The following is a 22,707-nucleotide window of genomic DNA, read 5'->3' on the forward strand; positions in this document are numbered from 1 at the left end:
TGCTATCTGAATGTAGAGAATGAGGAACAGAGGAATACAAAACCAATATTATGATATGCAACAAGGCTGTCACATACATTTTTAAGCAAATAATAATACATTTAAACTGTTTAGCCTGTTTTACACAAACTGACAACAGACATCAAGAAAAGTTGTGGACAATACGTGAGTAAATTGTTAGTTTAGCGTGTAAAACCCAACTAAAGCTTGCTAACATCAGAGAAATAAAGGAAAGCTTCAGTGCTGCCTTGCAAGATCAGGGCCTGTCTACTTCCTGAAACTAAACTAGTTCATCGAGGGTTCCATGTCGCGGATTTATGGCCAAGCTGACTTGCTTTTCAAACCGTTTGGGTGCTTTTTCAGATTATGGTCTATGCCGCTCCGACAGAATGTCATAAAGTAAACGTTGAAATTTATCGGAATTATTTAGTAGGAAAGTCTCACGGGAAACATAATATTCCAGCAATTACGCCGAGCCAGTCTTAACACATTGGCCTAGTTAGCAGATGGCTAACGTTAGCAATTTCTATAGCAAGCGGTATTGTTATTTTACTGTTGCGTGTTCGCTTCAGCTGTATCGACAAAAGCCTGATAATAAGGAAACATTTTGATTGAATCTAATCGACCGCTCATGGTTTATCAGTTAGCGTTAGCACTAGCTGGCCTGGCTTTATGTACAGTATGGCGTTTATCAGATACTGGTCGTGCGTCGAAACCATTTCTTATGAAATGTCGTGCTCTAACTTTAACGTTTATTTTGTTTGTAATGAGTATGAATTCACACTTTATAGACTGATGCAGTGGTTAGTTTGGGAGCGATACTACCACGTAGCGCTCATTTGCTAACTAACGTTTTGCTAACGTTAGCTAGCTAGCTTATCCTTAGCTGTTAACACGGCACAACAGTGTAAAACTAACACTGCATATCAGAACATGGGCTGCGCATAAATACTCAAAACCGATCTACACCACCCCGTCCACTGGTAACATGATTATTGAGCAAGTGTGCGATCGCCTGACCCACCCTTCAACAACGAGGGGCTCCGAGCTGTGCTCGTAGCGGCAACTTGACAATAAATGTCGTTTGTTTACGCTGATTCCAGAGTTCCCCCGAGCCCCTGCCCCGCAACGTATCATTCCGCACAACACACAGAGTATTCACACTGAAACGTTTAATGACCCAACTAGCACTAAAACGACACCCTTTTATACCTCTAAACATGAAAATATCTGGATTTTGAAAATGAGCAGTTTTGCTTTATTTTCTTATATGAACATTCAAAACGGACTAGTTTCCATAAGAGGTTTTCTCCATTTTGCTTCACATACAGGTATGTGTTCATTTTATTATTAATTCTGAGTTAGACTGTATGGTCAGCAGATAAAACGAAACGCTATGGTCTTACGTATAAAATATGTTTAAGTTTTTCACTTGTCATATAATGTAATTCGACCGTACTTAAATTAACTTGTATTTCGGAACTTTTAAGCGTAACCCCTTATTTGTAGATAGTATCGTCCATAAAAATGCCCCGGACTGCTTTCTTGGTGTGGATTACGTACATTTGATTGACTATTGGACTGTCCAATCATAAAATACTTCAAGCTTAGCAACAGCAAAGTTATCCTCCTGTCCAATCAACAAAGAGAGGTGTGTGCTTGCTCGCGCTCAATATTCTACCATTTGATTGGTTACAAGAGTTGTCAGTTATGGTAGATTTGTGGACTATGTAGTTTAGTATGGCGGTCTCTTCCAGCGCTTCAGTGACATTAAAACCTCATGTCCCACAATCCAACAGGCTTTACAAGCGGCAGCATGCGCACGGCTAGGGGCGGAGCTGCTATATAAAGACGAGCTCCTTCTTCTTGAGTAGCACACTGGACACTGATGTGACGGCGGAACGTCGTCTCCGGGTGAACGACAGCCTTGACAGCATCGAAACAGTTAATGGTAGTTAGCGACAGTTGCTCTGACAAACCCTTGGAGGAGTAACAAGTGTTTACAGTTCGGAAGTTTCCTTTTAGTTTTGCGAGAGTTTGTCTTCAAACGACAAAACTTAAACTTTATTTAGAGATATCAGCTCATTCTGGAACAAGTATATTTTTGTTCAAATTAAGTTTTACGTCTTTTAGCGAACTTTGAAACTCAGCTTTGAGAGCGTCAACATGATCTGAAATGCGCTGAAGAGGAGCCTTCGGAGCGGATCATCAGGATGACAGAACCAGCGCAGCAGACCCATCACCTGAAAACTTCGGGCAGCCCATCAGGTGGGATCAGCGGAGACGCTATGGAGCATCTCTCGGCCAGCGACCGTGGTGGACCGGAGAACGGCGACAGGGGGCGACAGAGAGACCAGAAGCAGCAGCAGCGGGCGGAGGACTGTGGGGATATCAACACAGACAAGTTATGGCAAATGAAAGGCGGACAGAGGGGGGTGTGCCCTGCCTCAGCAGCCGGAAACGAGCTCCCGAAGTGCCCTGTTGCAGCTCAGCCTCATCCGAAACCCGATGTTCATGCAGTGGGAGACGGTAATCATCTCTCACAGGGGAAAAACGGCGAAGACGGGCAGCTGGAGGGGACTTTAAACCAGGTGCAAGAGGAGAGTTCGCTCATCGACTCCGACACGGGCTTAGATTCGCGTCTGGGCAAGAAGAGGCACCGGCGCAGGACCACCAGGAAGAAGCGCAACTGGAAGCCTTATTACAAACTTTCCTGGGAGGAAAGGAAAGCTCTGGAGGAGAAGGAGACGGCCAGGGCTTCCCGGGTGAGAGAGGAGATGTTTGCCAAAGGGCTCCCAGTGGCCCCCTATAACACCACCCAGTTCCTGATGGACGAGCACGACCGAGAGGAGCCCGACCTCAACACCGAGACCGGGGTCAGGCGACCCTCAGGGGTCGGTGGCCGCATGGAGGACACGGGCAGCGAGGAGGACTTATTCGACAACGAGGAGGAGGACGACGACGACGGCAGCGGAGGGGGCAGCGACGGCATCGGGAGGCCCGGGAACGCAGGTGGGGAGTTTCTCCAGAGAGACTTTTCCGAGACCTACGAGATGTACCACGTCGAGAGCCTGCAGAATATGACCAAACAGGAGCTGGTGCAGGAGTACCTGGAGCTGGAGAAGTGCATGTCCCGGCTGGAGGAGGAGAACAACCGGCTGAGGCGCGCCGTGGAGCCGGGGGGTCTGACCGTGGAGAGCTCCCTGGTCCGGCTCGGAGAGCTGGAGAGGGAGCTGGAGAGACTGAGGGCCCAAAACACGGAGCTCCTCCTGCAGAACCAGCCGAGCAACGACAGGGGCCAGGTCGCTACCAATTAAAGGACACAGCTCGAGTAGGAGAAACCCCTTTGAGGAAGGTAAAAACATGGGACTGCTGCATTTTTTCTTAATTGTCATCAGTTTTCTGTAAGCAGTTTGTCATCTGGACTCTGAGGTCCTTGCATTGCAATGCAATACTTGACGTTTCTTTTCTATTTGGACTGTAAGGGTGTCCTGTTAATTTTTTTTCAAGAGGAAATGTAAATATTTCAAAAATAAGATTCTTTTTATAAAGAAAAATGTATTTGACAACACGAGGATATCTTGTTTGTTTCCCGGGTCAACTTCGTAGATGTCATCGACTTAAACAGCTCCATTTACCCCTCAAAGATCCCAAACAAATCACAGCTGATCGGGCCAGCTTGCAGACATTGTTATGCAGAAGTCAATTCCAGAGTGAACATTTTAACAGTTGTGTGTTAACATGAGTTGAAATAAAATTTTGAAATTCTGCCGTCATGTGTTGTTAAGTGTGCTTTAAAACGCAGGAAGCGGCCCGCAAAGGCTGCGGGGAAACTACTGTATGTGGCGCACAAACGGCCACAAAGCGGGTCCTTGTGAGGGTCCAGACAGACATCAGGGGGCTCTGAATGGGGAGAATACACGGACTGTAGCCGGAGCTGAAGGGGGGGCGGGGTGGGGTGTGGTGGAGATGCTCTTTATGGAGGTTAACCCTCTGAGTTACATTTTGCAAGAAGGGATGCAAAATGGGTTTATTCCCCTCTGCTGAAACTAATTTTGCTCAAATTGCTCGAGTTCCTGCAGATAGCTCTGTGTTCATGCCGAATGATCACGAGTTTCACCACATTTCCAGTGCTGGATGTTTCTGACATAATGCAGAGATATCAAACTATTCATAGAAGTTCAAAAGCAGAGCTGATCTGAGGGAGACCTTACTCATCCGCAGCCTCCAGAGGGCATCATTCAGCTCCTATTTTAAGTTGCAACCTCCCTGAACAAGTGAGCCTTGCAAAAACAAAAACGCACATGTGAGCATTTCTTTAAACATAGTTCTGTTTATTTACACCATATAACCTTGCTTTAAAGCACACAGTCATGAGGGGAAACTGTTTCAGGCGGACAACCTTTTGAAGTCCAGTCATTTTCATATTAGTTATACTCAAAAGCAATTCCAAATGTACACAATACAATATGTTACATATTAAGATAGTATGTACAAAAAAAGGGGAAAAAATTTAAAATACAATAATGAGACATGAGGCGGATCACGCTCCAGACAACACACACCGACTGCTGATGAAGACCCGGGCTGCTGTTGTCTGTGGTGACCTGATGCCGTTGTCAGGTAGGGCTCGTCAGGTGTACCATATTCACCCGCTGTGGATCACCAGGCAGAGAGAACACTACGCCTCCCATAACAGCTGTTAATGCCTGCGTTAAAGGCAAAATAAGAGAGTGCATAGACGTGTCCTTGGCTTGAAAGTGTGCTCTTTTTGCAGCCTCTCGACTTAGACCGCCTGTATTTAATGTACACATCTTTGGGTCAGTGCCTTAGTTTTACCGTCAACCACAGGAGAGGAGGGAGGAGACCCAGAAACAACAGAGGGAAACGGAAAGATAAGAGCTGACCATGGCACTGCAGAACAAAAACATTCCACAAATCAGGCACTTGTAGAAAAAATCTTGAGGTAAGACAAGACTATAACTTATCGTTTACTATTATTATTATTATTATTATTACTCTTATTATTATTCACTGGGTTATTTGGTCAGATGAAAACAACGTGACTTTGGAAGTTGCACCTCCTGTTTGTGTTACTTCGTGATTCAAGACGCGAGGTGAAAACAATGGATTCACGTTGGCGGGCATTCTGCGTTCATTTCCTCTAATGTACCGTTTCCCCAGCCAGGGAGGATTCGTTCGAGCCTGACCTTACGGAAAACTCCTCGTCATGCTAGAAAACATACACCAGCACCAACACAGGTGGAAGTGGAGCCGTTTCTACGCGCTGCACCGTGTTTTAACAGTCCGTAAAACACCGTCAGGCCTCGGCAATCCCAGACAAATACCAAAACAAATGAGGTCAGCCATCACAGCGTGGTGCTGAGCTGCCTGCAAACTGCCCAATATCGTGTCATAATTACCAGATTACATTTCCTCCCTTGCTACATGTAGTCGCCAGATAGTTTGCGTGCACGCCGATGCCACCAGAGAAACGTATCTATAAGACCAGACGTGGAGAGATAAAGGTTTTCTGCACAGTGCTGAGAATCAGAACAAGGCCATCTATGAGGAAAGAACAGGTTTAGTCATCTTGTCTCCTTTGAACAGGTACACCAAAGAGGTGAAATCACAATAAAAGTCCTTTTTTTAACTTTAATACAAAATATATAATATATATATATTGAATATAAAACAAAAAATGAATATATTAAGGGAAACATTTCAAGTAACTTCTTGAAAGAAATGACTGTGCACTTTGTACGCACGTTTGTAAACCATAAAAAAGGAACTAAAAAAAGTAAAAACAAATATGATAATATTTATATTTACAAGGTTAACTTAACAAGGCTTTGTACAAATGTTACAAAACTGTTCCACACAAGCGACACAACCTGCACGCTCGGACATGATCACAAATATTGTTGCGCAAACACACATGAACATTATTAACAAGTAGAGTGAGAGACGACGGCGTTTTGTGTGTTTGTGAGCGACTGTGTCCTGTTTGGAGTGTTACAGTGTCTGTGGTCTGAGGAGTCACTGAGCAGGAAGACTGATACGGAGAATCAGCTGAGATCCCTCTTTAAACTGAAAGTGACCGCTGACGTTTTGCAGCAGATTCAGAGAAAATTTCCAATCGTTTGATAAGAAGCACCATTCTCTCAAGAGCCAGAGGGGGCGTCGGCGTCCTCCTCCGGACACCTGAAGGGATTTGATTTCTGCGAGCCAGGCAGGCAGGTGGAGAGGACAGGAAGGATGCTCGGTGACCACTCCTTGGCTGTGACATTGATCGTGATGAGGTCTGTCTGTGTCTCGGTCCTGTTTCTGTATTATTTCTATAAAAACACACATAGAGGGGAAAAAGAAGCTTTGGCAACACTGGAATGGCCCCTGCCATGCGAATGGAGCGTTCGGAAAAGAAAAGGGCGGGCTGCTCTTAAAAGACCTGTTCATTGGTGCACTGTGCAGCACCTGGCTGACCTGCAGGGGGTCAGCCTGGACCCCCTGGAGGGGCAGGGCTCACAGGTACTGGTGGAATCTGGAGGTGGGTGCTTGACGTGTAGCTGGTCCTTGGTCCAGTCCGTCCACATCCAGAGGCAGTCCTGGTGTTTTGACCTGGTTCTGAGCGTTGGGGGACAGGGGGAATTCATTGACAGTCAGTGGGGGTCTCTTGTCGGACGCCTCGGTCGGGGAGGCCACCACGGTGTGTCTGCGCCAGGCCCGTCTCTTCCTCCGCGTCTCGGGCGACAGCGGTTTCCGCAGTCCCACGCTGCGCAGGTCGTCGGCCGAGCCCAGCAGGCGGGCGCGGACCTGCTCCGCCAGGGACCTGCCGCCCGGGCCGGTCGGGGTGAAGGAGGCGGCCTCGCTGGGCGGCAGGGCGGGCTTGGGCCGGGTGAGGCGCAGGCTCTCCTGGCTGCTGCCTGAAGAGGGGTTGGTTCTGGAAGTCTCCCTCCTGACTCTGGGGGCGCCGTCCGGGCCGGAACCGGCCCCGTCGCCCTGAGCCGCCGCCCCAGACAGCTCCAGCAGGTCCAGGGAGCGAGCCTTGGCCTTCTCCGACTTCAGCTTCTTCCTGGCCAGCGTGTCGCACTGGATCAGCTTGTGGGAGTTGAAGGAAGGCCGCGAATGCAGTTTGTGAGTGGTGGAGGAGGAGGAGAAGGAGGAGGACGAGGGCGTGGTGGAGCGCGCGCCTCCTTCGCTCCTGTCCGCGGAGTCGGGCGTGAGTGTGAGGGCTGTGGGCGGGGCGAGAGCGTTTGTGGGTGAGAGAATGGGGGGTTTGTAGTGCGTGTAGAGGAAGCTGCGGGGGGCTGCCGGCGGCTGCGTGCTCACGGGTGTCGTCGGGTGTTTGTCGGGTCTCTCCTGCGTGAGGGAGCGCGAGGCGAAGCCGCTCTCGTTGTCCGTCTCGCTCACCAGCTCGCTGTGCTCGTCGTCGGCGTCGTCGCCCCTCCCCTCTGACCCCAGGCTCCGCCCTAACGTGGAGAGGGTGGAGTAGCCCGAAACGATGGAGCGAGCATCCTCCGGGGCTCTCCACACCGGCCCCTTCACCTCCGCCCGCGCCTCCTCCTCCTGCAACAGCATGGCTGCCTGCCTTCCTCCTGCCTCCTCCTCCTCTTTGCAGCGCGGCCGGCTGGGAATAACCGCCGCCGCCTCCTCTTCTACCTCCTCTTTCACTCGGCTTTCTACAACTTCCTCATCATCCTCTTCCTCTTCTTCATCGTCGTCCTCCTCACCCTCTGCTCGAGGAGCAGTGTCTCCTACGGGCGACTCTGCCTCCTCCTCCTCCTCCTCCTCCTCTTCTTCCGCTCCCAGATGTCCGGCTTTGACCGGCTCGTGCTCCGAGTCGTCGTCGGTGCTGCTGCCCACGCGGCGGGCGTTGTGGCGCTTCCTGCGTTTGCGGCCCGTTACAGCTGACATGATGGACAGAGTCAGGAAGTCCTTAGGTGAGAGGTCTTTCTTTGACCCCCACGACCCCTGAAACGGGACAAAAAGTTACTGAGAAACTGTCTTAGAGCTGCTGTTGGCGGTCTGTGTGCATGAACCACCGAGGAGCTCTTACCTTTGATTTCGCTGAGTCACTGTTGGTTGAGTCTGGGGAAAAGAGAATGAAGACATCAGCAGGTCAGAACCATCGGAGTTAACAAAAGGCCAGAGCGGTGTGGTGGAGGACACAGAGGCAGCTGGTTCACTCTCTTAAAGGACAAATCCACAATAAATCCCAGAAAAGTGCTGCTGTGCTGCTCTGTATGGGATGAACCACACATTAAAGCTTAATGTCGCAGCTGGCGCTTCCCATCAGCCGGAGAGCCGAAAGCATCAGGCGGGAAAGTTAAACTTCTAATTAAATTTGGTAATTTTGAAGGAACTCGTCTTCCTCTGTGTCCTCTGACCAGCATGAAGACATGGATTTACACACTGGAGAACAATGATCGGGGAAGCGGGGTTTGGTGCATTAGGAAACCACGGCACACACCGATGACATCACCGAAAACACTGATGACATCAACCCGTGAGAGAAGCGTTGGGAGGCGTGGAGATAATGTTGAGCGGAGAGAATGAAGAGAGACGCGTTCCCTCACAAGCACAAACACACCGATGCAGGATCTGTTTTGGTCTGAGTGTTTGAGTCCTGATCTGTTGAGGAACCCGGGGGCTCGGGCGGGGTGGTGGCCTCTGGAGGGGCTCTAGATGGAGGTCTTTCTCGTGCACCGACAGCAGCGGTAAATCGGATGGCGGCGGCGGCGGCGGCTCTGTGGTGGGACAAACTTTCGCCCTCCATCTTTGGTTCCTATCTGACAAAACTCCAAACCCAAATACAGCTTCACTCACTGCTGTTGCTGATCCACTTCCACTCACGGGGGAGAAGCAGCCTCTCAGACGGGGTTTCCGCTCTCCGGTAATTACCGTTTTATTAGCAGGAAAATCCGTTAAGTCTGACGTTTAAACCTCTGTGGTCATAATGTCCAATGAAAATAATTCCAGAGTTTGATGTGAAAATATTCTGGCGGATGTTCGGCCTCTCTCTCGCTCCTCTCCTCATATTTTCACATCGAACTCTGTGAATTTAGAGTTTATTTTGACCAAACCAGAGTTTTGGTGAGTTTTACCTGAACGACGCTAAAATCGGTGTTTCTGTGAATGGAGTTTGGTGGCTTTGGCGAGAGCGATATCGCGGCTGTTTCTGGTGAATCATAAAGGATCCTGCTCTTTCACTAATGTTGTCAGACATTTAGAACAACAATCAGAGCCTGTCCGCTCAACATAAACCTGCTTTCAGAGCAAAATCTCCAGGTCTGCCAATGTAATCAGATATTTGATTACCCAGTCACCAAAAACTGCTTCTTAAGAAGTTTGGTTTCAGCTTCTCCACTGTGAGAAATCCCTGCTTTTCCCTCTTTTCTAGCAGAATATTTTAGGAGAAATCTGCGACCTGACTTGAGACTTGGTGACAGATATGGGATAAATATGTGAAATCTGGCTCAGATTTCTAACCAGGTCAGAGAATCTGCAGCCTAAAGGCAAAAATCTCAGGGGGATTTTAATTTGAAAGGGACTTCTGGATTCTTCTCTGTTCGAGGGTCTAAGTGAGCTAGCTTTAATGTTAGCTTGGACCGTTTCGAGAAATGTTTTTTTGTAAGTTCACTGGTGAAAACTGAGGAGGAAGGGTGAAAGTTTGAACCAATAAGGAGCCTCGCACAAATAATGTCATTGGTGCTTTGGGATGGCAGGGCGGAAAGGGCGCCACCTAGAGTCCCCCTGAAGCTAAGAGTGGGGTTAGGAGCCTTCTGATTGGACTACACTGACAGGACAGAGGCCACAGAGTGAGGGAGTGGCCTCTCAGTGACAGAGCACAGTTCACACTCCAGTGTCGGATGCAGCAGCTTCAGCAGTCATCCATTAATTCATTAGTCAGACGACGCTGAAGCGGCGTCCTCACAGAGACCCCCGTCTGACACTGAGAGGGACACGCTGACTTTCGGGAGGATAATGGAGACCACGGAGACACAAAACCATCACCACCACTCTCTCTCTCTCTCTCTCTCTCGCACCCACGCACTCATTATTTCACTTTCACAGTATGATGCACTGACTCGGTTGCACACACGCACACACACACACACACATATTGCCAGGGGAGTTCCCATCCTACCGCAGCGGCTGCTCCACAGGCTCAGCTAAGAGAAGGAAATGCAGAAACGTACAGAGAAAGTGAAAGATGAGCAACGTGGAGGGGGAAAAATAGAGGTCAGCAGAGAGGAGAGAAGAACAGGCAGGCTATCAAACACAGAAACACTGCAAGAGTCATTCCTTATGCTGCGTTCCAGTTCTGTGGGAAAGTAGGGAATCCTGGCTGTAAACTGGGACAAGCTTCCACGGAGGAAGCGACAGATCTGATGAGTCTTATAGATACTTTCATCGGACGTAAAATCTGGTTTTACTCCCCCTCAGTTCACTGGAACACACGCGTTACTGACGACACACGAAAGGGGAATTTCCTACTTCCAGTTTTAAACGAAAAGCAGCATTAACTTTTAGGTTGCCATTTACAGCTACCTATATGCTATTGTTTGGCTTGGTGGGAGCTAGCAGCGACTGGCTGAGCCTGCTCACCTGAGGCCTCCCCGAGCAGGCCGGTCCTGCCGATGTTGGACAGCAGGTGGTCGATGTTGGGGGCGGGCTGCACGTCCTCCGTGTCCACCGGCGTCTGGACGGATGAGACACAAGAGCGGCAACGTTCAAACAGATGCGTTAAAAACCGGAAAACCTCATGCGGCTCTCATGAAGTGGAGTTATTGTTGCACACCGACTGTATCTGTGCTCTCAATCACAGACTTAAGTCATATGATCACACGTCAGCTTGCAAACAGCCTCACTGGTTTCATAAAACACTCCTTTGTACGATCAAAAGACAGATCGCAAATCTTTAACTGTAAAAAGCTGAATCACAGTCAGAGAAAACTGCTGGCAGATTAACTTTAAGCCTTTCTTTAAACTTTAGTTTTTACTCTAAACCTAAATTTAACTCTGCTGCACTTTAAACTGTGATCCAGTATTTACTTTAAACTCACACCTGAGGAGGTTAAACCTTTCTGAGATGATTCGAGCGAAATAATCAAGCTCCTCCGAGAAGTTACGGGACAGACTCAAGCCAATCAGAGCCGTAATGATTAGTCGATCGAGAGAAAGAGTCTAAATAAATCATGACTGAGATGAAACATCAACATGGGAAACACACCTTTTCATCCTTGTCCATCTCTTCAGCGAAAAACCAGATTCCCTACAAGAAACATTAAGCATCAATTATTAGTAAGTCTTGTGTGTGTGCATGTGTGTGTGCGTGTGTGTGTGAGTGTGTGTGTGTGTGTGTGTGTGTGTGTGTGCAGGGCATCACTCACATGCTGGATGAGCGTCTCTACTATCTTGTAGCGGTCAGGCATGTGTGTGACCATATCTTTCATGTTGTCCTCGGACGTCCGCACCAGCGTCGGCCCGAACACCAGAGCCAGGTTCCGAGGCTCCATCTGCACACGGGACGAAAGGACGTCAATGCCGGAGGCATCGCAGAGACGCGTGATTACATTTCAAGCTCAGACTGTCTCTCACACACCTTGTTTTTATCCGAGTTGTCGGCCACAGTCTTCAAGTGACCGACCAGGAACTTCAGAGTGTGGTAGTAATGATCCGGGAGGTCTCGGATCTGCGAGGGAAGAGAAATGAGAGCGCTGAGAAACCTGTTGAACCTGCCCGTCTTCACACACACACACACAAGTGCACTAGCCAAGCAGATAAACGGTCATACTCAAATTCACGAGAACAAACAAACACACCAGCTTCTTCATGGTCTTTAGTCTGTCTGACGCGTTTTCCATCCGATTGGCGTCGATGAAGTCGTTGTACTTGTCTGCGAAGACATCAGAGATGTTAAGACGCGCGTGAGGCGAGCACGGCAGCGTGAGGCCGCGCCGTGTGAGCGGCGGCGTGTCGTGACATGTTCGGACTCACCGTTGGTGAAGAGCGGCTCCGGGAGCTTCCTGAAGAAGGACTTGAGCAAACTGCTGACGACGTTGAGGTCCTGCCACTTCTGAAGAAGACACAGAGAGTCAGCCATCACAGTGTTTTATCTGTTTTTCTCTGCTTCAGAGTGCGTCTCTGTGTTCCTGACCTCCTCTGCAGGGTTGATGTCGACGCCCTTGTTGAGCTGATCCTGAAGCATCGACACCATGGCGTTGTTCCCGGGGACTCTGTAGATCCCGGTGTACTCCAGACCCATGTCCTCCACCAGGCCGCAGCAGATCTCCACGATCAGCGGGATGAACTGAAATGAAATGGAACGTTCAGCGGAACGTCTCGCTTCACTGCGTTCAGGTGAGGCGGAGGATGTGGAGGCCTCACCTTGTTGTTTACGCCCGGCTGACAGTCCTCCAGCCGCACGCCGAACGCCTTGGGCCCGGCCTTCTTCGTCTTCTTCATGATGTTGATTCCCCACGGAGACTTCAGAGGGCCGCTCTCGTCTGAACGCAGATCGAACCAAAGCAGCTCAGTGTTAGAGAATATTGATCAGCGAAAAGCCGTCAGTTCACCCTGGCTTTTATTAAGTGTTTTTCAATTTTTCATCATCATCATCATCATCATTATTATTGTCATTTTATTCTATTTTGTTTTATCAACATGTTACTGCTTTATTTCATTTCTATTGCTGTTTTTATTGCTTGTAGTATCTTTTATTAACTCCTCGTCTTTTATTGATGTCTCATTTAATCACCTTTCTTATTGTGTGCTGTATAAATAAAGCTTGATTGATCGATATTCTCACATCTGCTGCCCTGAAAAGATGCTGAGTCAAAGATATGCAGGTCAGAGCCTGACAGACGGTACAGCTGGAGGAGATGATGAGCTGCAGTCACGGAAATCTGAGACATTTTCGGTGGGATGTTAAGTTTCAGTCTCTCCTGATCATATGACTCAGGCGATGTTTAGTCCTCGTGTCAGCTCTGTGTTGTACTTATCGCTGGCACAACCACCCCCCACCCCCTGACACTGACCTTTGCCCTCTGGTTTCGGGGAGCGCGGCGCCCCGGCAGCGTTTTCCGTCTTGGCGAGCAGGAAGGGAGGCTTCATGCGAGGGAGCCTGGGAGAGGAGTCGGGCTTGCTGCCCGTTGGACTGCAGGGGGAGACAGAGAGACGGGTTTAAGTCCAGCTGTCGGCTGAGCGGTAACGGCGGCTTCGTTACGTTCATCATCAGGTGACTCACCTCTGCTTTCTGTAATCATTCAGCTTCTTGTTGATGAGGGCCTGTCTGGAAAAGCCGAGCTCCTGCAACAAACAAACAAACACACCTCATGACTTCTGCTGAAAGCTGCACGTCCAGGCACAGTAACGGAGGAGGTTAACATCTGACAGGTGACGGCGCCTCCTCTGACCTCGCTGTCCGTCTTGCTGTTCTCCCTGATGACCTTTATCCAGTCCAGCATGTCCTCGCGGTCCTCCGCCTGCAGCAGGTACTCGCAGAAGTCCTGGGTGGTCAGCCGCAGCGCGTGCTTTCGTTTGGTCTCGCTGTACGCGATGTCCACCAGGCAGCCCCGGATGCTGATTGGCTGCTCGTCCTCGGCCGCACCGCCGATCGTGGCCCCGCGGAGCACCGCCTCCCTCTTGTCCTTGTAGAGGAAGAGCGAATGGGAGCGAAGCACCGAGAAGACTCGCTTCCACGGGCGCATGCCGCTGCCCACCTTCTGTGAAGGACAGATGAGACGCGTGTGAGTCTTTAAATGCTTTTAAGGTTTTCCCGCCTTCCATCGTGTTCAGCGCCCACCTTGCCCTTCTCTGTGAGGATTTGTTTGAAGTGCAGCCATCCTTCTCGCCGTACGTCGCTGTAAGTGATGTTTCCCAGCTCTGAGGTGGAGTGGCGTTTAGATCGAACCTCCTCTGCCGTCCCCAGGTTGTCCAGAGACTGAAACACAAACAGGGACACGTTGACAACATGTTGATTCATCAGCCTATTAAAAGCCATTAAATCTGAGTTTTTTTAACTTTTATTTCACAATGATAAAAGATATGTTAACAGAAAGCCACGAATTTCTGATAATATAATAAAATCTAATTAATATGTTTATGTTTAACTTGTTTTCCTGGTTTGATTTTCTGACAAAATAACGGCCTTGCATGGCTAAGGGACCTTACAAGTCTGAGGGTAAAGAAAAGAGGAAGAGGAAGAAAAGGAAGAAGGTGAAGAAGATCAAGAAAAGGAAGAAGATGAAGGGGAAGAGGAAGAAAAGGAAGTAGAAGAAGAAGAAGAAGAAGAAGAAGAAGAAGAAGAAGAAGACGTGTAAAAAAAAGTTTCAGAATTTGTTGCTTCATGCGTGTTAATCAGAGAAGAAGAACTCACCCCGTCAGTGAAGAAGCTCTTCACTCTCTTTGGCAGCCTCCTGCGACAACAACAACACAACCGACAGTCAACCGTCAAACCGTCCACCTGCACACGTCACTTAACTGATGACAACAAGCGGCCGGACGTCTCAGCTGGACAGTACTCACGAGAAGACGCGTCCTTCCTCTCTGAACGTGTTGAGTCCTTCGTCGCATGACTTGGAGCGCTCTGTGGTGATGGCTAGAAGATAGGAGGAACGGCGACTGGATTTAATACTGCCTGCTCGATGAGAGGATGAATGAGCGCAGAGAGAGAGAGAGAGAAGAAAAGAGACAGAGACAGAGAGAAAGACAGAATGTTGATGTAATGCCAATCACCAGTGTGGACGGTGTTGGATTAGCAGATGGGGACAGTGAGGGAGGAGCAGGAGGAGGAGGAGGTCGGGGTTTGAGTGGAGTGAATGGGTGGCGTGGTGAGGATGGTGGTGGGAGGTGAGCTGGACCTTTGATTAATTTATCTCTTTTCTCACCGCTGGCATGCAGACATAACCCCCATGCGAGTCAACGTTTGTCCAATTTAACTAAACCAAACTCGAAACTCAAATGAATGCGACTTCTGGGCTTCATGCACGGCTGGAAACACATCCTGAACAAACATGCATGTACGATTTACTGCGTGCCAAACATGCAATCTACAAATTCAGCATGCAAAACTGTTACAGCACAGCTTAAAAAAAACTCATCTGCACAAGGAATTTTCTCTTATTTTTGGTCTTAAAGTCTTGTTTTGAAGTGCGGTTGGATTATTTCAACCTGTTCCCCCCAAAAAATCCAATTTTGTCTCAGTAGTGTGACTGAAAACAGCATTATTCAACAAACTGCTGCACTAGAATGATGGAAAATTACACTTCATTCTGCAACATTTTGATTTGAATTAGAAACTGGTTGAAATATTGAGACTTTTAAGACTAATAACAGGCAAAAATACTTGAAAAAAATGGGAATTAAACAGGACCAATAACCAACCAGGGTCTTAGAATCTCATGCATGCTTCATCAATCCCTCTCTGGAGCAAAAACAGGGCTCATCTTCATCTGCTGCATGCAGCGGGGAGGAGGGAGGGCAGACGGGGGAGGAGGGGGCACTCACTGCAGTCGTGTGAGAAGAGCCTAGTGAGGGGGAAGGTGAAGGTGGGGGAGGCGGGGCTGGTGACCACGGCGGGCGCCGAACTCATGCCGCTGGACACCACGGAGGACGCCGGCACGTGGCGGGCACGCAAATCAGCGCCGGGGCTGGTCGGCTCATCTGTGGGAGGGTGGAGGGAAGGAAGGAAGGGAAGGAGGAGAGAGGGGGAGGTTAGGTGTTAGAGAAAAAAAAAGGTCAGAAGGGGAAGAGAAGGGGTTAGTTAGCAGAAGGTGTTGAAGAGGAGAGGCGTTTAAGGGAGAGGAACGACGAGGAACCGCAGGGTTACCATCAGAGATACTGAGGAAGATCATTCATTTGCATTTCTTTCACTTTGTCTTTAAATTTGATGCTTTCAGCTGCAAAATCAACAACTGCACTCAAAGAATCCACAACAGGCAAATTCATCCATTCACAAACAAAGACAGAAAGTTACACAGGCACATTGCAAAGTACGCAGACAGAAGACGACGCAGTACCTGTGCAGCCCGTTGCCATAGGAAGAGCTATTCTGCTGCTAACAGAGGGGGTTTTGTAACAGATTTACTGGCTCCAGGTTTCGGTTCTTTATGAGATCTGCAGCAGTGTGTGATTGGATGCATGCAAGAAACAGAGTCTCAGTCCAACACGGACATAAAGGGATGTTATAAATAACAAAAACAGATATTTAGAGGTGGTTTTTCTGCCCTGAATGAACATTTCAGTGATCAATACGACCAAAGAGTAAAGCAGCTTTAAAGGTCGGACAAGTTTTTCTCTGATGCAAAGGGATATGAAACCACAACACACACGCGCACACACACACGCACACACTTCCTGACTGACTGACAGAGAGGATCAGAGGCCCGGCCTGATGTTTGCATAAAGTGAGGAGAAGCTGGTGACATTTTAAACGTTGAATCGCTGAAGGCTTCGTCGTGTGTGCGCTCTGTGGGAACAGCAGGGGGCAGCACAGCCTCAGAGAGCTCTGCAGGCTGGATGGAGTCAGTCTGAGGTCCACCCTCACGCACAACCACAGTGTTTTTTTGTAAATTCTTATTAAAGTTTCTCATTTCAGCTCTGATTTCCTTCTTCCTTGCCTCTGCGTCAGTGCGGTTTCCTGCAAACATCCCTCACCTTCGCCACCTTTCGCCTCTTTCACCTTCTTCTCGTTCTATCTTTCCTTCCACCACCCACTTTCTGTTCTGTTCTTCAGTCCTGTGCATACTAGAGGCCGACATAAGGCGGAAAACATTTCCAATCTGGGCTGAGGAATCTGCCTGTTTACAGCGCTGCCCAGAAATAGCCGGGCTGTGGGTTTAACAAAGGCCGTCATTAAGGGGCAGCCAGCGACAGAGACGGACCAGCAGAGGGGAGTAACAGACTGCAGCACGCTCGGTCGCAGCTCTGCAGCGTGTCCCACAACATGCACGGAGCTCAGCATTCAGAGATGACATGAAGGAGAGAGGCGAAGAAAGACGAGAGGAAGGGCAGAAGTGGAAGCATAAGAGAGACAAACAGGGAGCTTAAAAGAGAGTTAAACAAGCTTAGAAACACACTTACATACAAGCCTGAAAATGCACCGAATCTCCAAGTTTGGTGACTTTTACTTCCATATACGCTACTTAAAGAGTCGAGTGATGCTCCTGCCTTTTAAAATTCCCTCTAAACTCTTTACTGAGCTAAACGCCTCAAAAGTTAATGTTGTGCATCTGGTCATGAACTTTGCCTCAACAAAATCTGGAGCAAAAGTCAGACTGAAGGAAAGACAGACGAGTCGGGCTGCAACTAACAATCCTTTTTCCATTAAAATGTCAGAAAGTACCGACAAAGCCAATCAAAATGATGGCTTCAAAGTGCATGATTTGTTCGATTTGCCTCAGATATTCAGTTTATTATCACCTCAGATTTTAAAAAAAGCCTCAAATCCTCATAACTGAGCAACTGGGTCCAGTGAATATTGATCACTGTTGCTTGAAAAATGACTTTAACAATTCACTGATTATCAGTGAAGCGTATATGGAATATAAATCTAACCATGCATTAGATGACAGTTAAACAGAGAGAAGAAAAGAAGGAATCTAGAAAAAACAAGACAAAAAAAGAGAAAGATAAAGAAATAAAGAGACAGAAAGATAGAAAAAAAAAGGTCTGTGCCTGTGAGACGAGACAGAGGGCACGAGAGGCGAGTACAGAAGGCCTTGGTCCTGGTCTGCTGTGCCTAGGGTCCAGCCAGTAAAGACAGTCATAGGCTGAACCCCCCACACACCCACACAGACACACAAACCCCTTCATCTTGCAGAGCAGCACAATAGCAGCATTGAGGGCGGGCGGGAGCTGAGTGTATGGGCCCCTACTGTTCCCCACAAGGACCGCCACAAAAACCTCCCGGTAATTTACAGCGCGGATCCATGTTGAAAGACTCCAAGTGGGTAAAGAGTAAAACACAGCATCTGTTGACATGCCTCTCCCTGTTTTATTCACATTGTGTGAGCTGCAGGAGTGGGAGAACACTGCACCAGAGTTTGAAATCGTCTCCATCTCGATACAAGACGTCATAAAACATGTCTGCCGTCAGACACAGCCTGCCTTTGTGCTCTCTACCTCACGGACATCCAGGCAAGAACGATAACAGCCAATTAAACGGCATGTTCTCAAACAGGCCCAGATCATATCAGCATCTCTGTCAGAGAGATAAAGAGGAGGGGGAAAGAGAGGAGAGACGCTCGTTGTTGTCTATGGGGAGAAACTAGCCTAGTTTCAGTTCACGGCTGTTAAACGTGTCCTGGCCTGCAGCTCTGACTGCCTGGTTTCTGAAGGTACGAGGCAAGAATGTGAGAGAGACAGACTGAGAGCGGCAGAGGCAGAGATGCCTCATGGTTTTGCTGATCCACTGGATTTTCTCCCTTTAAATGACTTTCTCTGGGCCAGCGTGGCTTGGCTCAAATCAGCGGTGGCCATTCCATGTTGGGTCAAAGCTTCCAAGTCAGCTGATTTGAATCTCTTCGGCATGAAGCGGAGGTTGTTTTCTTCAGGCTGCGACAGGCCGATGGAGGCACGGCTCGCCTGGCGGGCTCGCTTCATTTGCGTATGGTTGGACTTGATGGCTGCTGGACGCGTCGAGCGAAAGGAGCCGACGCGAAGCCCACAAAGCCCCTTCGCCTTGAGCCTTTTCAGAGTGGAGAACAAGCCGGGACATGACCACAGTCACCTCCCACTGACACCAACATACAGTATGTAGGCCATAACTGTACAGTGTTCATGTAAACAGCCTCACAGAGTCCAGAGCTGCACGTCCTGCATTCAGATTATCAGTGTGTCAAATTTAGAGGACAATTTAATTTCACTGGATTCATTTAATCCAAGTTTCATTTTAGTATCACGCAAACGACATCTAAGGCAACTTTCATTAGACATATTTCACATGCATTAACAGTGAGACGTACATAGCCTCTTTATCAGTTAATGTGATTATATGAGCAGCCCCTTTGTGATAAAGCTCTTCTACATTTATGAGGCCAAACTCTTCAATAGTTGAGACGAAACAAGACCAAGAGCGTCCAGCCACGCGAGCAGCTCTGTGAGGCTGAGGTAAATGCTAATGCTAGCATGGTGATGTGCTCACAGTGACAACACTAACATGTTAGTGTATGAGCGGTTTATCATCTTAGCTTAGCGTGTTAGCATGCTGACATTTGCAAGTTTAAGTCCAGCAGAGGATGATGGGAACGTCTTTAGTTTTGTTGGTATTTGGTTGGAGAACTAAAAAATCTGACCTGAAGAATGAGCTAGAGGAAAAGACAGAATAAAAGAAGGAATAAATAATAATAAGAATAAGTCATCTGAATCCTCTGGGGAGCATGAATATCTGTTTTCATCAAACAGACGAAAAACAGCGGGCCGGGCCGATCGACACAGCCATCCATAGAGCCATGCCGCTAGCATGGCTACAAGCTAATACAGAGACTCACTAAAAGACGAGAAAATTTATTAAAGAAGAAAATTATGCAAGGAGAGAGTACACACACGCGTGAGCACACACACACACACATTCAGGAAGTCAAGACTCTTAATCTCATTTCCTCAACATGCCAACGTGACTCTAGACTTGAGGCAGAATTAGTGAACTCAGATATGATTCACTGAAAATACTAATACTGTCTGTAAGACTGTGGGAAGTGCCGATATTACCCAATGCAAACATTGACTGACAAATACACACACGTACACACACACACACACACACACACACACAGAATCTCAATGAGAGAATGGAAACTGCATCTGAGAAGAGCCTGGAGCCTGAACAGACAGACAAGAAGGAAATTAAGGAAGCACACACACTCCCCCCAAACTCATAATTTCGTCTGAATTACAGCTTTGCGTTTCCCCTCAGCTGAGCTTTCACTAACATTCAATAAACACTCAGAGTGGATCACGTTTTAGAGTGAAAGTCATGAAATCTCAAGGTCAGCTGGAGGTTTTGTGAGGGGATTAAGAGAGGGGGGGGGGCTGAAACACTTGCTTACCTATGAAGGGGATGGAGGCCAGGGAGTCGTCCTCGATGGGGAGGGGGGCGAGGTTGCCGTTTGGTTTGCGTGGGGCTACGTCTCCTGTGGAACCGGGGGCAGGAGCTGGGTCTTGGGGATCAGGAGAAAACAAAGAGGGTTCTAGCCCATCCATGGGCAGCGCGTAGTGGGGATGACGCATACCGTGGGCGTTCCTCCGCCCGGTGGGAGGCTTCTGCCTCAGCACCACTTCCTGGGTCTGCGCCACCACCTCCGCCTGCCCCTCCGCTGGCCCGTGTTCCCTCTCGTGGTTTGTCGGCCTGTACGCTCTGTCCTGGGATTCGGGAGTGGCGGAGGCGTAGGGGGATGCGGTGGAGGCAGTGAGGGGTGCCGCTGTGCCCTCTGGGGGGCTTTTGGGGGTTGGGTTCCAGTTCAAGTGGGGGCCAGAGTACGAAGGGTCCCTGAAAGAGTGGGCTTGCTGCATTATGCGGCCCGTCTTGCGGTAAAAAGAGGGGCTGTAGCTGCGGTAGCCCACCGGCTGGTCGTCCATGCTCTGCCCAGGGGGGAGCCGCCTGTTCTGGGGGGCAGCCTGCTGGGGCTGCGGCTGCGAGTGGGCCTGGGTGTGAGTCTGGGGGTGGTGTTGAGAATGCGACGGTCGGGACATTGGAGGACCTTGTGCTGCACCGTAATGGCTCCCCTGCCTCGGGTAGGCGTCAGTCCTGGGGGGCGGCTGGGGAGCCTGCTGGTGCCACGAAGGCCGCTCAAACCGAGGCGAGACCAGTCCAGCTGCTGCTCGGTCCAGCATCTCTAACGAGCGGCCATGGCGATCGTACTGGGCCAGCAGGTTTTCAGAGCGCGTTCGGGTGTAGTTAGAGGCTGGATGGCCCCTACCTGGGCCCCCTTCCCAGTCTCCGTAGGACCAGTAGGGCTCTCCGTGAGGTCCTGGTCCTGACTGCTGTAGCAGAAGCAGCGTGTCCTGGGAGGCGCTGTGCGGCCAGCCACCCGTCCGCTGCTGCTGCCTCCTGGTTTCACTGAGCCGGTCCTGAGAGTAGCTGCGGTGGCGGGTCTGCATGCTGCGTCCTGAGCGCTCAGGCATCTGGTTGTAGTACCAGTCAGAGAGGGCCTGCTGGCAGCGCTCATTGTGGCTGTGGCTGAGCTGGGGAGGGGGGGGACTGGTCCAGGCCGAGCTGGACTTGCGTGGCGGAGCCTGCGACGAACTGGCAGCGTGGTGGTTAGGGTAGTGGACCTGCAGCGGGCTGGACAAAAGGCCACCCGATGAGGAAGACGAAGAGTAGGAGCGCCCCCTGGTCTGTCCCTGAGGCTGCTGGCTGGTCATACCGTACTGGATCTCCTCTGTGCGGTGGGCCGGGCTGCTGTGACCCACGCCGCCCGGCTCTCCTGCCCGACCTTCCTGCCAGCTGGCGGGGCTGCCCACAGCAGAGCGGTTGTCCAGGGGTGAAGAGGGGCTGGAAGAGCCTGGCCAGCGACTCCAGTTATCCAGCTGGTTCTGGCCCATAGGGGCAGACGGAGGGGCTCCAGCAGGGGGCGCGACCTTGGAGCGTGGGTAACAGAGGGGAGGCGGTGGTGGGAGGTTCTCAGCTCCCCCTGTGTAGGGTTCGTTGCCTGTCAAGTAGGCATCCTGGGAGTACGCCTGGGAGAAGGACGGAAGATGGAGGAGAAGTGAGATAAGACAATGATGGGAAGAAAGCTCGAAGAAAAGGTGTGTGAGGCAGCTTTAAATCAAAATGTGCTCTTACTGTAAACAAGTCTGAAAACAACATAGATCACAACCATAACTCTATAAGACAACTTCAGGCCACTGTGAGTTACACAACAAGCCTTAAAGTGGAACAGTCTCCCAGCTCAACCCCTTTGCCACAGTTTGTCCCCAGGGCCTCGGCTCTCAACACAAACACATGCTAGCTAGCAAACTGCATGAAGCGCCTTGAGCAAAAGCCACAACGCTCACTGCACAGCCACCAGCTGCAGCTACATATATCCCCACCAGCACACACATACAGCAGATAAATACAGTCTAACCGATCACATTATCAGTCACATTCAAAGCATCACTTATGACTCTGTTACAGCGGAAGAATAAAAACAGACTTGCTGACAATCCCTTTCCTCACGATTAAGTGAGGGCAGATCACGCAGTCAGACAAGTTTTTCAGGGTTTACCTAGACCGTCCAACAGAATCCAGAACCTTTCCTCAGCCTGCATGTTAAGCTTGTAGTCACCACAAACAGACACAGAGGAGGAAGAACAGAGGACAAGGCAGAAGACTTCTCCTCGCCGACCCCCCCTCGCAACCCCCCCGCTGCTAAAACCTGCCGTTCTCCAGCTTCCAGACCCTCGCTCTCCCACAAACATCCAGCCTTTTTGCTTTTTTTTCTATTACTTTTTTCGTGAGCTTTCTGCTTGTTGATCTCCTTGTTGTCTCCTCTGTCGGATCCTTCCAAACTCCCTCTCTCCTCCCTCTCATTCTCTGCTTTACTCCACCCTGTGGGAGTGTGGAAGGAGGCGCAGCACTGGTGATGTCATGCTAGGAATGCAGCAGATACAGGCGTAGCAGCGAGGGGAGGAGTGTGAGGACAGAGGAGTGGGTTTATAATGCTAAAACATGGCAGTGTGCTTAAATGGAGAACCCTGTTTCGGGCTCTTGCGGCAGGATGT

General features: G+C 49.6%; 2 protein-coding genes across 13 annotated transcripts in view; one reads left to right on the plus strand and one right to left on the minus strand.

The window, feature by feature from the left end:
• The first annotated feature begins 1,878 nt into the window (after window positions 1–1,878).
• Window positions 1,879–3,776, plus strand: hexim1 (HEXIM P-TEFb complex subunit 1). Its single transcript, XM_076753652.1, has one exon. It carries the CDS (start codon window positions 2,214–2,216, stop codon window positions 3,315–3,317), a length of 1,104 nt encoding a protein of 367 aa, XP_076609767.1. The 5' UTR covers window positions 1,879–2,213; the 3' UTR covers window positions 3,318–3,776.
• A 537-nt stretch (window positions 3,777–4,313) lies between these two features.
• The window catches only part of arhgap23a (Rho GTPase activating protein 23a), a 58,781-nt gene continuing 40,387 nt past the window's right edge, over window positions 4,314–22,707 (minus strand). For 5 of the 12 annotated variants that reach the window (XM_076751602.1, XM_076751598.1, XM_076751600.1 and 2 more), the window contains exons 7-24: window positions 20,052–21,681; window positions 15,511–15,666; window positions 14,530–14,641; window positions 14,381–14,420; window positions 13,808–13,945; window positions 13,419–13,727; window positions 13,250–13,311; window positions 13,041–13,159; window positions 12,391–12,509; window positions 12,161–12,313; window positions 12,001–12,079; window positions 11,826–11,899; window positions 11,606–11,695; window positions 11,394–11,519; window positions 11,234–11,275; window positions 10,609–10,702; window positions 8,057–8,088; window positions 4,314–7,971 (exon numbers count right to left, since the gene is read on the minus strand). In XM_076751602.1, coding sequence (XP_076607717.1) covers window positions 6,523–7,971; window positions 8,057–8,088; window positions 10,609–10,702; window positions 11,234–11,275; window positions 11,394–11,519; window positions 11,606–11,695; window positions 11,826–11,899; window positions 12,001–12,079; window positions 12,161–12,313; window positions 12,391–12,509; window positions 13,041–13,159; window positions 13,250–13,311; window positions 13,419–13,727; window positions 13,808–13,945; window positions 14,381–14,420; window positions 14,530–14,641; window positions 15,511–15,666; window positions 20,052–21,681 — 4,824 coding nt within the window. In that variant the 3' untranslated portion in view covers window positions 4,314–6,522. Of the gene's footprint in view, window positions 7,972–8,056; window positions 8,089–10,608; window positions 10,703–11,233; window positions 11,276–11,393; window positions 11,520–11,605; window positions 11,696–11,825; window positions 11,900–12,000; window positions 12,080–12,160; window positions 12,314–12,390; window positions 12,510–13,040; window positions 13,160–13,249; window positions 13,312–13,418; window positions 13,728–13,807; window positions 13,946–14,380; window positions 14,421–14,529; window positions 14,642–15,510; window positions 15,667–19,298; window positions 19,311–20,051; window positions 21,682–22,211; window positions 22,341–22,432; window positions 22,532–22,707 lie in introns of those variants that run through there. The other 7 variants (XM_076751605.1, XM_076751597.1, XM_076751603.1 and 4 more) reach the window with 6 other exon arrangements.

The sequence above is a fragment of the Chaetodon auriga genome, chromosome 16 (assembly GCF_051107435.1).
Source record: "Chaetodon auriga isolate fChaAug3 chromosome 16, fChaAug3.hap1, whole genome shotgun sequence".
Taxonomy (NCBI): domain Eukaryota; kingdom Metazoa; phylum Chordata; class Actinopteri; order Chaetodontiformes; family Chaetodontidae; genus Chaetodon; species Chaetodon auriga.